Below are 17,343 nucleotides of genomic sequence, written 5' to 3'. Positions count from 1 at the left end.
GGAGTTCACCTCCCTGTAGGTAACCTAGACAGAAATCCTACCCGGGAGCCTATTTGGAGCTGGGTATCTGCTGGAATTATTTTGTAAATGCATATGGTATAGAGACTTAGACTGGATTTCTACTCCTCTTCCACTGCCAATCCTAATCTCTTTCCCTTTACTCTGATAGCTGGTTTAACTCAACAGAAGATGAGAGGAAAACATAAATGCCCAAGAACTGATTTCTCCCCACCTCTACTTTGAAGAACACCTTTTCCATGTCATAGATTCTTAGTGATTGTCATCTTTTCAGAGAGCTAAAAGTATTTGGTAAGCAGCTATTCAATGTCCTAATGCTTCATGATCTCTTGATTTGATGTCTAGATAATTGGATTTAACAAATAGATTAGGACTTCTTTGGTTACCCGCTCATGCTGTCCAAGTCTTAAGTCATACAGAGACTTAATTTGTTTCTTTAAAGTAATCAGCTGTGCCATTTGGATGACCTTAAAGAGCGTATAGCTGGGCTTCAAACGCAGCGCTGCTTATGCATGGCAACTGGGGATGTTATGTCACAGTCAAGCCCGGAATAATTGTGAGCATTCCTTCTAAAACTGGAAACCGGTGAAAAGCCCAGTGGGTAAAATCTTCAATACCAGGCACAGGGTAACACTGTGATCCAGTGAAGGAGGTCCAGTGATTAAACTGAAAGTATTGATTAGGGGAGCATTTGGCCTCTTTTCAGGTTCTGCCACTGGTTTACCACACAATTCCATTTCTTTCTGTCTGAATTTCACCTCTAAAGGCCTGAACTGCTTTTCTCTGTTACAAAAACTGTTATTTTGAAGCCAGTAATACATGTACTCTGGTAAATATGGTGACAAGTGTTCTAGAAAAGCCAGGAAGAAAGGCAAATACTGGGAAAGTGGGGGGAGAGACAAAGCTGGTAACTTCTCCGCTTCTGGTGGGTGAGGGTGAAATTGGTGCCTGCCAAAAATATGAGCTCAGACAAGTAGCTTGTTCTGCTCTAAGCCCACATCTGTACACACCTCCTCATCTCTACAGATGGCCAGGAGGCTGAAGAGAGAACACAGTTGTCTAAATTTGTGTAAGAGAAAAGAATCATGACTCCCACCTAGGAGGCGAACAAGAACCTCCTGTAACTGGGGTATTTTTGACAATTTAAAGAATTTGGTTGAATTTTCAGTCAATCTTAGCAAATGACGTGAAACCTGACACTGTAGTTGCTAAATAAATAAATATATACATTTAATGTTACTTTGTATTAGAAGATCGTTGGCTGGCACTGTACTCTTTATTCCTTCAAAGCTAACCTGCTAAGGAATGAATGTGATGTGGAAGTCTCCTTTGCATGCTTATGCTTTACCAACTTGTAAGATACTTTTCCACTTCAGATTTCATAGTATTCCACATTTTAGAAAAAACAGCTGTCACTGTCTGAATAGTGATGGTACTGTTGGAATCAGTTGTGATAAAAGGCATAAAAATAAAATCAAAATATTTTTGTCTTTGTGTCTTTTCTACTAACATTCCGTGTGGGAATAAGATTGTCTTTAGCAGGTTGATTATTTCCATGCAGTCTGCTTTATCTTTCAGTCATTTTCCTCTTTGTTAGCTCATGAGATAAAGGATATTGTTTAAAGCAGGTAGCTGGGAGTCAGCATTATGCAAGTAATGAACTCTTGACCAAAAATCTTTTTTTGTGGATGTGACCTCATGTAATAAACCATAATAAGAGCAGTTTACAAAGTACATATTTGACAGATCTCTGATTAACCCCTGTTCTTTGCACACTGGGGTTGAATACTGAATGTTCCTGAGTTGAGACTGTATATTTGCTTCCCTCCAGACCGAACACTGAAGAACCTGAAACTGGGGACTTCCTGACCCTTTTAAAAACAAACGAGCAGTGTTGTTTAACTTCTTGCTATGGGTCAGGAGCCTGAGCTTCGTGCCAAGTTTCAGTGTGAAACAAAGTATGACTGCAGAGCTAAGGAAAAACTCTTGGAAACAGTGCTTATATGGGAGTACTGATAAAGCTGCAACTGTTGAGGCACTGTGACTTATTAAAGCAGATTCCGAAAAGGGAAATGGGATGTGGCTGCCCCAAACATTCTTCAATAAATTACAGTTCTTAGTTGAAGAACTTACCAGCACATAGGTGCAATGTTTTGTGTTCCTTAATGGAATATAGAATCCTTAATGGATTCTGTGTTAGTGTTAAAATAATCACGTTACAGATGGATCTGCTTTTTCTGTGTAGTTGGGTGGTAGCATGCCTCTGGTCTGGTTCCTGTTGAGATGCTTTCAAGTGTGCTTTCAATAATGCAACATGAGCATAGTATCATTGTCATAACAGCATTCCACCCTCAGTGAGACCTTGCAGCAGCACCATACCAAGATGCAGTTGGTCTCTCCTTTATAGGGTGATGTTGGTCATCCTTCCAGCACCATGTCTACAAAGCTTCTTCTGATGGCTGCATCAAGTTCTACGATATTTCGGAGGGGAAAAGTGTGCTGAAAGAGTTTTATGGCTGAAGAGGATTCAGAAGAGTTTGCAGGGAAACAAGCAAATACAGAGCTGAACTAAGCAGACTGGGATCAATTAATTGCCCAGTGAGATAGAGGGAGTCCAGCTGAAACTGTCAAATGTTCCTTCAGCGTTTGGAGTATCTATTTACTGATGCTTCTGCAGTTACTGCGGGGTTTGAATATCATTGTACTGGTGCTTCTGCAGTTGCTGTAGAAAGCGTTGGCTCAGGCTGTCTCCTTGCAGTTCTCCTTCAGAGGAAGAACTGCTCGAGGAGAGCTTGTCTGGGCATGGCACTCAGTGGCATGTTTATTGTTTTCTTTCATACTGTGATCTGTAATCTTTATTTTAATATAAATCCCTTGGCTAGCTTCTTTTCTTTTGCTAGTAAATGTCTCATCTGTATGTGGTCCTTGCAGTAATGGAGTTCTCTTGTGCCAGAAGAACAAAGACTTGCTTTCTGTTTGCACTGGGCACTACTGATCTGCAGTAGTCAACTGGTTTTACTGCCAGTTTTAGCAGGTGCACCTTGTCTCAATGAGTTCTCTTCACCCTCATCACACAGTACAGTAGCAAGTCTCATGCTCAGTACATAAAAGATTGACTTCTGGCTGAGAGTACAGGGATTTGCTGTACTTTCCCTCACTTGCCTTTTCCTTGCTCCATTTCCATTATCTGTGCTCCTCTTGTGTTGCAGTTGGACTAGATGATCATTGTAGGTCCCTTCCAGCTGAAAATACTCTATTCTAACAAAGTCTGGAATATCTCCTGAAAAGACTTTGTGTGCATGTGTAGTGTTTGTGTTGATAGATTGGATAGTTCAATAATACAAAATACAGCATTAAGTTTTCTTCATATTTCAGTGTTGCGACAGATAAGAAAACTTGTCAGTCTATGTACTAGCTACAGCTTGCAGATATTCCAGCACAGAAGCAACTAAACAAGGTAGCTCTTTAGTACAGGGGGAGGAGAAGAGCTGGCAGCTTTTAGACCTGTGATTACAGGAGACAAAATTGCTTGCCTGGACATCTAAATATCCAGAATGCATGAAGCCCAAGGGAAGCAGTGTGTGTTTGCTAAGAGAAGATGGGGTTAGAAGTAGGAAAAAGTACCATCAATAGGGATGAAAAGTGACCTTTAGGCAGAGTTGGGCTTGTTGTAGGGATCGTCCTATTGAAGTACACAGTCTATAGTCTCCTTGATGTCGGATCAAAGTAGCCATCCTGAATGAACTCACAGAAATTATAAACTGCAATTAGACGGCTGGAGCTTAGTGTGAGGAAGATTGAAGAGATACTGTTTGAGGTGTGTGACTGGGGTACAGGCAGGGGAAGTGATGACACGTGTACTCCTGGTCATCTAGAAGTTGCCAATTCATTTTCTGATTTGTAAGAGATGCTGTCAGACTCTCCATCCTCTTGGTTTGTTTTGGGGTGGTTTAGATAGCTGCCTAATACCTAGTGTGAAGACTGGGTTTTATGGGTTGATTTTTCTTTGTTTTAAGAGAGAGAAGAATGAACACCCCTACCCTCCGTAGCTTGCTCCTATGCTGTGAGGAGCTTTAGAAACACCAAGTGGCAAAGGCAATTGCCTTTGATTTTTAATTCAACACCGAAAAATATGCTAGAATTTAGTGTCCAGAGTAAGATGCTTGATGGCAAGGAGTAGGGCTGCAAAGCTTCCCCTTATGTTGCAGAATGGCTCAGGTCCTGTGCTAGTGTCCTGAAATGCTCTTATTTTTCTGGCTTCAGTTCCTCCAGAGAACAGACTCTGTGTGTCCTGCTGCCTAGCAAAAGAGGGACTCCATTGTCCTCTTTGGAAAAAGACACATAAGGTTCCTGAGTCCGTGTCAGTTTGACTTTCAAAAGAGTGGAGTGCTCAAAAAAATTTGATGTCTGAAAGTAGGACACATTCTGAATTAAACTCCTGAGTCTCATCACACCATATTCAGATACTGAATTGCTAATTTAAATCTCATGAATCTACAGGTAATTGTTGTCAAGCATTTGCTATGACAGTTTGCCAAGCTGACCTGTGGACGATTACTGTGAGGTCCTGTGAGGGAGAGACTGAATAGCAAGAGCAGCCAGCAGTGCAGTGCCTGCTCAAATTAAAGAATCCCAAGTAAAGGGTGGAAAGCTGGAAAGGAGGGGAGAGAGCGTGCTCCGTGCTTACTGTGTATAGTAAATGAAAAACTAACTATTTTTCCAAGTTCTACCATTGCTTTACTATGGCATTGGGCAAGTCTCTTAAGTTATTGGGCAACAGGGTCTCTTCTAAATGCAGACAGCATAACATTTACACTTATTACAGCAATTGGAGAATTAATGTTTATGAAGTGTTGTGAAATTCTTGTCATGTCGCTAAGGTCTGATAACTTTTTGCTAATAAAAGCACGTTGGAGCTTGATACTGCAATCAAAATGGAAGAGACTGAGTAATGTTTTTAGTCTCTGCTGTTTAGTCCAGCCTGAAGATTGCTATCTCCTGCAGGTCAGCAGTAGAACGTTGGGTAGTACTGCCTGCTTACTGGCAGACAGAGAAGTAGTTTCCCAGATGTCTTTGGTCTGTAACCTCTGAGCTGGTTCATTCAATTTGTTAATTCATGGTGTTGCAAAAACCCTTGATCTCTTGAGTAGCTGCAGAGACAATTCCAGTGAACTTGAAGGGACTGCCAGTTGCTTCCATAAAACAGCTTGGTGACACCTGCATGCATTGGTGAGTATCTAGCTGCAGTATTTAAGAGTGAGATCAGAGAGTCTAGAAATGTGATATATTCTCCCCATGGTAAATGGAAAAAAATTACCACAACCACTTTGAATTAATATAGTTATGTAAGTGGTGGTATTCAGCAAACTGTGCTTATTCTCCAATGGAGATAACTGATTCCTCTATTAGCTTTTAATTTTCATGGCGGTATTCCAAGGGGAAAAAACACTACTTAAGTTTTGTTCTTAGCACAGAGATAAATGGAATGTCTCTGTCACTTGTCTGAAACCATGTGTTGAAAGGCATGATATTTTCTCCTAACAGTTTTGCAGAGTAATAGGACAGAATATGATTTGGATTACAGAAGACACATGCTGGGTCAGTTTAAAGTCTGCCAAGTTCTAATTTGCAATTTCTAGAAAATTTAGAACAGAAACATCTGAGTGCCTGCAGAAATCATCATTCTAAATTTAACTTCTGGATTTTGTCTTGGTGAAGCATGAAACTCTCTGGTAGAATCTGTCCACTGAATTTCAGGGACAGGTTTTTTTGTGTTGAGAGTTCTGCAGTGGTGGCTCTGACATTCCCTGGTCCTTCAAAGTGTGAGTTCTGAATGCTTTAGAGCAAGATGCTAAGTGAAAAGTGTTAGCCAGGTTTAATTACTTCCTTTTTGTTCCTCTCAAAACAAGCAAAAAGCCTTTGGAAGAACGTTCTTTCACCTTGGTGTTGTTTTCTTTAATGTATTTCTGCAGTTAATTAATGATGAACTAACTTTTCAAGTTAGTTCTGACTGGCCTCTGAACACTCTGGTGCAGCAAGTGTAGGAGTTGGCAAATATCACTGAGAAGCCCAATACAGAGACTTCTGTCTCACAGCAGAGGAGCCATGCAGAGAGAACAGAAGAACTTGTAAAACAGCAGAAGCAAGTGCTTTCAGTGCACAAAGCAACACATCTTGGTACTTTAAGATTTTTTTTTTTCCTCATTAACACAAAAGTTTCACATTTTAGAGTTGAATTTTGTTTGAACTGTGGAATAAACCGGATTGACAGCATTATAATGTGACAATCTTTTACCACTAAAAGTATAGACTGTGAAAACCACGCAGGTTTTTTGTGCTGACAAGACCAGAGGTCAATGTTCTTGTTCTCCTTGCTGTGATATCCTGTAATAATGATGATGTGACATGGACCCAGATTTACATACGTGGCCTAAGCAGGCAATAAAAGCGTCAAGACTCTAATCTAGTTTCCTTATAACTTCTCACCAAGGGATAAAAGGTTTTATGTCCTATTACCCAGTTTAGGAGAATACCATCCGTTTGCGTAGTAGCTGGTTTTAATTCTGGTTTTGATCCTGCCCTCTGCCTCGTGAACGGTGCACTCTCCTACCCTGACAGGTTGTGGCTTTCCAAGTGCACCTTCTTTTGATGGGATTTATTTTATTTTTCAATGTTGCTTTTAGGAGCAGCAGGTTTCCTGTTATCAGGGGAGCTGAAGTGGCTAGACACAAAATGCAGTTAACAGCCCAAAATAAACTAACTTAGATTGTTTTTCTCTAGTCTTTCCCCTGATAGTAATTTCAAGTGTTACTTTTAGCAACTATAGTGTATGAAGGGAGCTTTGGGGAGAAGGAATTTTGTTGTTGTAAATCGATCTCCCTGCAAAATTCAGAACACTTTGAATGCTGCTATTGATTGCATAGTCTGTTTGCTTCCCTCAGACCAAAACAGGTATGCACCCTCTTGTACACTGGAGTTGAGCAGTTTGCTGTGTGCTTGTGGCAAGCATCTGGGCTCCAAGACACTGATGTTCATCACAGCCTTGTGTTTTGCTGTTCAGAGATGTGTTGCTTAATGCTGACAGGGAGAACAAGGTACAATGTTCATTACCTATCTAAAGAAAACAGTGTTGAATGGCAAAGACTGAAGAGCCTTCTATTAACAGATGAAGAAGCATCTTTCATGCTGCTGCGAGTGAAGTGGCACACTAGAGATGACATTGTTATCTGTGAAGAGAGATGAAACTAATTCAGAGCCCTATATGAAATGTAAAGAAAAGAGACCAAACCAGCAAAGTGGTGTCCATGTTCTTAAAAATGACACCCAGGTGAGATTGGCAGATTTGTGCTGTTGGTTTCTTGTGTCCACCAAGTTTTATTTAGAATTCAAAAGATAAAAAACCCTGATTGAATGTAACTTCTCAAGTTCAAGATCAATTACTTAAACAGTTGTGTTCTCTAAAGGCATTGGAGAATATAGTGCTACAGACACCTAAATATAATTTTGCTAATCTTTTTCTATTTCAATATCATATTAAAAATAAGCAAACGAAAAAGGTTGTGGAATTCATTACTTGTCTCAGGAAGTTCCTAAGGATGAGACACAGATATAACACTGAGAAATTAACTTTGCAACCTAGCTTGTGGTCGTCAAACAGCACTGCTGCCACTGATGGTCCCTGCTAGAGTTAGCTTTTTTTATCCTTCTACACAGCTCTGCTGTGCTAACTGGAGAGAAGAATAATAGATGAGTTCTGCAACTGAAGTTGGCAGATCTGACAGCACATGTTTGCAGCATAGATCTGCTGAGGCAAGAAGATGCTGGATTAAGCCAATTTAAAATATTCTGAGAGTCTTCTGGTATTCCAGAGAAATGGGAATTTTTAAATATTAGTTTTGTAAATCTTTAAATGTGTTTGTGGCTCTTATTCTCCCTCTTGGCCAAGCCAGGACTTCCTACTACAAAATCTTGTTCAAGACATAAATAGTGGACTTAAATCACTCATGCCAGACCAACAGTTCTTTCTCTGCCATCTAACACATTGGTGTGGTGGTGTGTTTTACTTTCATAAGGATATTGTTGCTAGCTTTCATGCCTAGATAAACTAATTCAAATCTTTTGGTAGGGTTATTGTGCATGTGAAGTAAATAATTGTGTTCTGAGGCTGAAAATTGATGGCAGCCAGGATACTGTTCCCTAGAGAGAGATTCCCTTTGCTTTCTGTTGTAGGGGTTCTTGCACTATATTTGAAACCAAATTTGGTAGCTCCTGCCTGGTAGATAGTATTTCTGTATTTCCTCCGTTCTTCCCACTCCAAATGCTTCTGTTACTAACACCGATTCATTGGTGTTGAATACTTGCTTTTTGGTACATGTGCTTTTTAGAAACAATTCTACTAAAAATCCCCCTTTCCCCTCTCTTATGCATGAATGACTTACAAGGTCAGTTTCAAGTCAGTCATGGGGGAGAAATTCATTCATTGAACTGCAGGTTTGGTCTTGCTGTAGCTGAGGGCTGTGGTGAGCCCCTGCAGGTGGGAATGAGGACCTGGGTGGGCAGCAGCCAGGACACTGCTCCTCTGGGCTGCTGAGACTGTACGGGTCAGATCTGTACCGTTGTGAAGGAAGTGTGTTTCAAAGGAGGAAGCTTTGGTTTCTGAAACAGCCTAAGATCATAGTTACAAGTTTTGTTTCAGATGTTTCTGTGGCATTACATGTTGTGACGCTGAGTTTCAGACTTCCCTGGAAATAATAATCTGGGAGAATGAGAGAAACAAACAGAAAACAACAGGGTTGGATGGATGAGAGATGGCAAGGAAAAAACCTTCAAGAAGCCTAAAGTAACCCAGAATCTTTGACAAGATGTTCTTTGACGAAATAGCCAATTAGGCAGTAAAAATTAAAGTGGATTTGTTCGGTAGTCATAGTGGAACTAAGACATGGTGAAAGTCTGATGGAGGAGGTGTACTGGCTGAGAGCACAAGAGCTCTTTGCACAGTGCTTGCGGAGTGTCGTGCTCTTCTCTTCCAAATCCTTTGAAATTATCTCCCTTTAATTAAAAAAAACCCAAAAAGGCACTGAAGCAGCAAGAGTGGCAGAGTAGAAAATGCATTTAAGTACAGAGTTATGAATGTTTAAACTGGCTGGAAGGCAGATGTGCACAGTAGCCAGTGTGGATTTGCAATATTGAAAATGCCAGCTTCTTTACATATTGACATGGGAAGAAACTAGAGGAGAGAAAATGTTGCTTAAATTTCACCATTAAGGATTGCTGAAACGTTAGTGGAAGGACAGCATTTGTTCTTAAAAGCTTCTTAATACTTTGAAATTGAAACTTGATGTAAACAATAGAAAAACATGAGTCTCAATTATAATATTCACATTGTATTACTTGTAAGAAAAAATTACTCATTTTATTTACAGCACAGAAGTTTAGGATCCACATTGCTTTTCTCTTTCGTCTTACTAACTACCAAGATACGATTTAGCTTGGGATGCAGAACAGAGAACAACTAGTAGAGCAATGGTATTTTGCTGTTGCCTCATGGAATTGATGAAAAATGCAAACCACCAATACAAGCAGATCTACTTTTACTGTAGGTCAGTTGTTGTCCAGTCTCTCTCTTATTTATTGCCACCATAGTGAGGGAATGCCATGATTTTCAGCCTTTTCCATGTGTATGCCTTTGGCCTTACAGTTCTGTAGAAGATGGATTCTTCTTGATCGAGGAGTGACATCTTGCTGGCCTGTTCCACATCCTGGTTGTGTGTGTCAAATGTAGGTAGTTGGTAGGCTGCAGCTCAGGTCAACCTGCAGTCTATGGGATATGAATCATAGCAGGGAAGAAACTGGGGCACTGCAGCTATTTCAGTTAAGAGGAAGGGTGCTGGGGAAGGAACATCCCTGTTCTTAATCCCTTTAACATTGTGGCCGTTTCCCACTACGGTTCTGGAGCAAAGCAAGCCTTGGATAAGGAAGTGGACGCAAATGACATAGAAAGTATCTAGGAGCTGGAAGGTTATAAAGCTTTAGTGTTGGGATGTGAGCGCAGGACAGGGCTTGGGTGGTGGGAAGCTCCGCATGGCACTGAACTGCTCTATGTGGTTCTTTCAGAGAATGTGATGTACTTTGAGTCATAGATCCAGAATTTTGCTTAAACCAGCTGTGTCTCTGGACAAATGACATTGCAGGTGGTGTCATTTCAGTGTAACATAATCCTTTTTATTAATTTAGTTAATTCTTCAACTGTAAATTAATATAGTCTGTTAGGAACTCCAGATGATCTTGAGTGTGGATGTCAGATTATGGCTGCTTCACAAATGGGTGTGTGCTGTGAAGTACCAGTAGGTTTGCATTGTCCAGTTTAGCCAGAAGAGCAGGAATGCCTATATTAGGACGACAGAAGTCAGTTTAACATTTCACGGACAGAGAATCCACTGGTGGTTTCTGCCTTGTCCCAAATGAATACTTTGCTATTAATTATTTATGCATTATCTAATCTGTGATTATTTTTCTTCAACCTTATTTAATTTTTAAGACACCTGCCAAGAAGTGCTCCCTTTAACAGCTTTGGTTTCTGTAGTGCTCGGTTTTACAGGCAATTCAGTTTTGGATGTTTCTGACTGGTTGAGCAGGAAATACATTAAACTATTAATGTTCATGTGACAATTTGTTATTTAAGTGTCAGCAGCCAGTTTTTAAATGCTTTTTTTGTGCTTGCTCTTTCTCTACTCAGTCTTGCATCTTGACACCCATCACCCATGCCAGGATTTCATTAGATAACCTCTAGCACTAGCTGAGGCTGGTGTGCTGGGTGGTGTGCAGGTGTCGGGGGACAGGAGGCCACATAAAAATCTGGAGGAGATGTATGTAAAAAATACCTTGAGGACTGCAACTGGTGTGCTGCTCTGAAGAGCACTTGGTGAATTTGGTCATGTATCTTCCTGTCCTCACTAGTGAAGAGTAGCTTCAATCATAAAGGAGGAGGATTTATATTCCTTCAAAACTTTTTTTGTTACACATGATAATTTGCTATCTGTGGTTATTTCTACTAATGTATATTTCTTTCTGAAATTGGATAGTGTGGTTCTATATAAGATACAGCATTTTCTTTTTCAAGTGGTTGTATATATGCTCACACTGTGCCTCCGTGTTCCATTTTTAACCTTCCTGTTAGGCTAGTGATGATTTCCCCTTAGACCATCTTTTCTTCACCCTCTTTCCAGGAGCTAAAAATATGAGCTATGCTCTGCACATCTCTGTTTCCTGTTACCTTCATGCATTAATCTAGATTACCTGATTGTTTGGCTTTATTTCTTCAACTTCTTTAACTACTTTACCTGTGTGATTTATTTTGGCTGCTTTTTTATTCCTTGCTTTACAATCTGGAGGAGAATCCATGTGTTCTTTGCAAGTACTTTGTGGCATCTTTGGACCCAGGGTCGGCAGGTTCTCTCTCCATGCCTGTCCTTGGCACAGCTGAAATCTCTCCAGGAGCTCTTTCAGTAGCTTCCTCCACGCTGACAAGTGGGCAGCTGCCTCCCTTGCGCTGTGAGCACTGCCAGAGCTGCGGACCATGGAAGATGACTTTGATCTTCTCTTCTGGTGATCGCAGGTGCCATGATTTCAGATCTGTTTATCAAGTATGCGCCTGCCTTGTCTTTGGCTCTTGCTAAAGCTGTGTGTTGGGGCTGCTTGACAGAGGCTGCTCCAAATTGGTTTCTGAGCACAGGAGCCTTTTCTCAAAATGTTGTGAGAACTGAACAGGCAGGAGTAGAGCTACACTCAAGTATTTGTTGTATGAAGTGTAGGGATTTGCCAGAGGAAGCACCTTCCCAGCTTTTAACTGTAGTGTTGCTTCGTAATTATTCATTTGGCTGGAAAATTCCAGTCTTCTAAATGCTAACCCACATGCAATTTTGCCAGGAATTGCATTACTTGGAAAATAATAAAACTCCTATGAATATACAGTCTCCAGGTGAAATTGAATGCTGAGCATGTTGTTGGAAGCAGGCTGAGTCTCATTAAATATGTATCCCAGTGTTACAATTGCACTTCTTTACAGAATGCTTATATGGTGATGAGTGCCAAGGATTTCTCTTCTTACGGTGGAGAAGAATGAAGAAACCAGCTCTGTGCAGTGTACAGAGAGCCTGGATTTAAAATAATACCTGCACAAGTGGAGGGTCAGTCATACTCTGCAGATTTCTCTGCCCTGTGCTTCTCACTGAATCCTCATGAATTGGATTTCTTATCTGTTCCCCTCAGTTTGTTGATACTTTTAACATGAGGGAAAACTATTTTGATGCTTCTCTGTCAGTTATTTTGACATTAATCAACACTGCAGATCTTGTTTTGTTTGGTGTCTGGGTACATCATAAAAAGAGTTGCTGAAAGAGTTCAATTACAATATCAGCATCTCTGCCAAATGTATTGAGCTGTTCTGAAAAGCGGCTTGTCTTTTCTGACCCAGATACACAGTTTCCAACTGTGGGAGATGCTGCCAGAAAGACTCTTGGCAGAAGGCCAGCAATAAAATTATACTGCAGAAAAAACAACATATTTTCAGCAGCACTTTGGACGGTGTGACGAAAAATTACCTGAATGCAAAGCAGAAGTTAAAATAAGCTTCCAGTTTAAAGTTGCAAACCTCTCAGTCTGCCTTGGTAAAGGTAAGAAAAAAGGGATGTAAATTACAGTTCTTTTCTATTACTGTGTCTGATATACCTCTGGCTGTGTTAAATACAGGTTTGTTACTAGCAACCTTAGTTGTCCTTGCTGCTCTGTTAACATAAACTTTGAGTGCTCTTAGGGCGGTGTACACTGTAAACTGTAGTTCTCATGGGCAGATACTGGTATACGGGTAGATTAGGAGGGTGGAGAGTGTTTTTAATGCTTCAGCTGAATATTGTTGGCATGTGCCTTCTTGATGTAGTATTTAAAACTAATTTTCATGGTGTTCTACTTGGCCTGGCCATGTGTCTAAAGAGCAGCTCACTGAAGCGAGGGTTTGGAGGACTGGAGTCCAGTGACCCTGGTTTCCTCTTCTTGCTTCCATGCCACATAGCACTATGCTGTGAGGGGATATCAGGGTGCCAAAGTTTGTCTCTCCTTTCTAGAAGCTCCCTAGTTCTGATGTTACATTTCAGTCCCCGGGGAGTGCAAGTACCTGTTTCTCCTGCTTTTTCACTTTTCACAAGCACTCAAAGGTACTGAAGCATATTCATTACTTCTGGCTGTTTAAATGTCTGTCTCTTGGGAACACAATCGCCAGTTGCAGGAATATATCCTGCTACAAAGGCCTCATCTGAAATTCTTTTCATTGTTTGTCTTGTGCCAAAGCATAAACTTGTGTGAAGGATGGGATGTTTAATGGAAACACTGCTAGACTGTCATGGTGTTTTAATAACATTTCTAATATGTCAAATCCCAGTGACTTTAAGCCCCACTGCAGACTCTCCTCAGCTCCTCTGTGACGTGGTTTAGGGGCAGCAAGTATTCACTCTTGTTTTCCACTTTAGGTTCACAGGATGCAGGGGTAGAGTGACTTTCTGAAGGTCACCCAGGTTGTGGTAGCACTAGGAGCTTTTCCTAGGAATTTTCTTGCAAGTACAGGTGGCAGCCCCAGGGTAAGACAACCATGCGTTTTAATACTGTGCTTTTTAGTCCAGGCATCAGCTGTTACCTCCCTGAGGATGCAAGGACAAATACCCTGCTGTAGCCTGGTAGTAAAATGATACTGTTGGATTTATGGAATTGCTGCTCACTTCACATAATGCTTTCTGATGTGTTTGGTGCTGAGCTATGTTCTGCTGCCTTAGTCCATATGGTTGAGCAGATTTGATTTTAGTTTTCCCTAATTTAATTCTGCATGCTGTCAAATGTACTTTGTTCTGTATATTGTGTCTACACTTTTACAGTAAACTCCCTCCTGTTTAGTGCTTTTGTTGAAAAATTTCTCTCAAAGTCTGAACTATATTTGGTTTTCACTCCTGTACACATTTGTGTGAGATATTCTTAGGATGTTAATGACTTGAAAGGCATCATAAATAAGCTTCAACTCAACTTTCAGGATTTTTTCTTTCCAGCTGTCTGAGCTTTATTACAAAGATCGTTTCATAATTCAGCTGGATATGCCCTGTCCTCCACCATTCGCTGCTGAGAAACAGGCAGGTAGAATCAAACTCCTGAATACCTTCAACAACTTTTATTTGTCACTGAAAGTTGAGCCTGTCCTGAGAACAAGATGGTTACTACCCACTTAAGGCAGAGTACTTAGAGGTGTTGGTGGTTTTGCTTCGTCTGTCCAGTAGATTAAGCCCCATCATAGCTGTGAAACATTTATTTTCAGTCTGTTTCAAACTTTCAAAGAACACTGAAGAGCACTCAGCAATGAACTGCACCCTGAGGTACGTCTGTTTCCAGAGCCTGTGGGGTAGTTTGCAGAAATGCCCTGAGACAGGCTGCTCAGCAACTGACTGCAGCACCAGAAAGTGCTCAGCCAGCGATCTTTGTCCATCTGCTTTCAATACACTGTACAAGCTGATAAGCAACAGCTTGCAGTAGTCTTCAGAGGGAGGCCAGGCTGGAGTGTTGTTTAGAGTCTAGAGACATTGTACTGGGCATATGCTGAAGTCAGCAACACATTCCAGTGCCCTTCTCTCTGCCTGGAATTGCCAAGTTACAGTTACCAGAGAAGACAGCAAACTGAAAATGTGAAATGTAGGAGTCTCAGGGAAGAAGAGTATGTGAAGAGAGCTGGAATTTAGTTTGAAGAGAGAACTAATTTGAAATAGATGATCTAGAAACATGTCTTATAGAAGTCTCTCTAGCTTGCCATCTGCTGACTCAAAAGCATATTATTATTATTATAGAAAAGCAAACCAAAAAGACCTCATAAAAAGTCTGGTTGCTTCTGGAGATGGTGAAAGGCTATTCAGTGTGGAAGAGATTATGACTAGCTCATAGAATAAATAGTGCCAAAGCAGTAATCTTTGCTTATTTTTCATCCCAGCTGCCTCTGCTTGGCTTTCAAGATCTCTTAAGAGAAGAATCTGGTCCTATGAGAGACCATCCCCTTCTTGATCTCTTTTGGGAAGCAATTTGGTAGTGTGTTAATATGCCTTGGTATAGGGTATAGCCTTTGTGATCAGAAGCGAGGTCCTTCAGGGTTTTCATTAGCTTGCTTTTCCCAAGTATTTTTAGTATGACTGCATTTAACTCCCTTGGGATTTCTTCCTTGGCAGTCTGTAGCTGCTAGAGCAGACAGGGTCCTGCACAATGTTCTTGTCTGGCTGCTTTTTGTTTTACTCAATTCTACATCCTAAATGTGGTGTGAGATACAAACAACTATTAGGCACTTGCTGCCAAAGCTCTTGGTCTTGTAAACCCGCTTCATTTCTTAACTAGGAAAATAATGAAGCAGGATTCGTTGTTCCCTTTCCCTTGGAATGTTCAAATCTCTTTGGGATGCAACATTTTAATTATTCCCTGTCACACCCCTGAGGTTTAAGCATCTACTCAGCTTTCAAGTCAGCTTGCCTATCCCTCTGCTGTTACCAAACATGCTTTTAATCTCTAACAATGTCAGGATTCTCTGACAGACAATAAGCAACATATTGCTAGAGAAGGAGGATCGACATAAAGGAGAAAAGGAAAACATGTGAGTGTGTGTGTCAGTCTGCAGAAATTTACTGACTGGGTTTCCAATTGCTTCAAAACGTTGCTGAAAAGCTGATGCAACAATATGTGCAGTGAAAAGAAAACAGGAATTTTCTGCAAGGACTAGATTGTCTTGCTATGCAATGAGCTTATGCTTTCCTCTCTGTCACATTACCTGCTGTTATTCTGCTCTTCTCTTGTCTTACAGAGCATTTATTTGCAGTTCCTTATGCTGCCAGTGCTGGTGTTTGTTTCCTAGTTTAGTACAAGAGGGCTGCTCCTGTGTGCTGTGAAAAGCAGTGCAAGGGCAGGAAAGGCGGTGTGGATGATTTCAGCTGAGCATTCTCACAAGTCATGTCTTCAGTTTGTTACAATGTGCTTATCTCTCTAAATAACCACTTACAGCTACTGCCACCGGCTCTTAGTTTTTCTAATATCAGCATCTCACACATTCAAGATCAAGGGCTGCACGGGAGACTTCAACAGATAATTTCTTTTAGATAATGAAATACAGTGTGTTTGATTTTTTTTATGTGCATGCGACGTAAAAATAGAGACTTCTTGAGCTGGTTTCACAGGGAGTGTATTTGAGATGTTTGATTTCCTGTCTTCCTCATATCAGAAGCTTGGATTGCCAGGTGGCTGACAAACCACACTGAGATAAGCTCTAACTGGCATGGGAAAGCCGTTACATACGTGTGGGCACATCACAAAAAGTTGCTTTCCACAGTGACATCTGCTTGTTCAGGAATAAATGGATCAGTGGCTGCCTCCCCATCTTGAAGCTGCTTGCTTTAATCAGCGTTTGACTCCAAGTGCTGCAATGCACACTTACTGGAATTAACATGCTATTTCTTCTGGTTTCAAGTTGTTTCTCTCTTTTTGCAGGTGAATTGCAGAAAGTGACTCCCAGAGCATCTTGGCTGTATGAACTCTTGAGCTGTCAAGGGACTGAGAGGCTTATGAAGAGGTTCTGTCAGGCAAAACAGTGCTTAGCCAAGACACCAAGGAGGAGGGAAAAGGAGAAAGGGAGGGAGAGAGAGCTGAAACACTAACAAACCATGGTAGGTATCTGTCATCTTTCACAGGGTGGCATTAAGAATATTCTCTGCTGACAGTCTTGCATGGGGCGTGATGAAACCAGAGTAAGGGGATTTTCTGACCTTGCACTAAACTAGGGATGGTAGTGCATGCTTTGCGCAAAGCAAAGGAGGTTGGATACACTGTCAGCCTCTTAAAACCAGAGAGTTGTCTTGTGAGCCTGCATTACATGAATTATTAAATATAAACGAAGGGGATGCTCATAAGGTTTTCTAATAAAACTGGCATTAGCAAGCTGCAGTGAACAGCGCGAGTGACCTTGAACTTGCAGATTGCATAACCAAATCCTGATATTCCCCTTCCACCTCTTCCTCACAAAGGCAAGTGTTGATTACTCAGATTTGTGTGACTGAATATGGTTCTATGCACACTTTAATAGTGTAGGTGAAGTGTGTGTAATTAAATACACTTGGTGTATATTGTTTAAGTGAAGAGTCATTTCTTATCTGCCTGGGATTGGTTGCACATTGGGGATGCCTGAGATGTTGAATTCATAAAGCTGTGCAAGTATGAAGTATTGTGATGGTAAGATTCTGAAGATGTGTTCACAAAAAGGCAATAAAC

General features: G+C 40.9%; 1 protein-coding gene and 1 long non-coding RNA gene across 16 annotated transcripts in view; one reads left to right on the top strand and one right to left on the bottom strand.

The window, feature by feature from the left end:
- The window catches only part of STRBP (spermatid perinuclear RNA binding protein), a 72,388-nt gene that overhangs the window by 7,755 nt on the left and 47,290 nt on the right, over positions 1-17,343 (top strand). For 13 of the 15 annotated variants that reach the window (XM_030507248.1, XM_030507247.1, XM_030507246.1 and 10 more), the window contains exon 2: positions 16,567-16,742. In XM_030507248.1, the coding sequence (XP_030363108.1) occupies positions 16,740-16,742 (3 nt within the window). In that variant the 5' untranslated portion in view covers positions 16,567-16,739. Of the gene's footprint in view, positions 1-11,739; positions 12,204-12,490; positions 12,690-14,232; positions 15,124-16,566; positions 16,743-17,343 lie in introns of those variants that run through there. The other 2 variants (XM_030507238.1, XM_030507239.1) reach the window with 2 other exon arrangements.
- LOC115617110 overlaps positions 1-17,343 on the bottom strand; it is a 47,203-nt gene that overhangs the window by 962 nt on the left and 28,898 nt on the right. The window lies entirely within an intron of this gene.

Source organism: Strigops habroptila, chromosome 15, assembly GCF_004027225.2.
Source record: "Strigops habroptila isolate Jane chromosome 15, bStrHab1.2.pri, whole genome shotgun sequence".
NCBI lineage: Eukaryota > Metazoa > Chordata > Aves > Psittaciformes > Psittacidae > Strigops > Strigops habroptila.
This window is presented reverse-complemented; position numbering and strand designations above follow the sequence as displayed.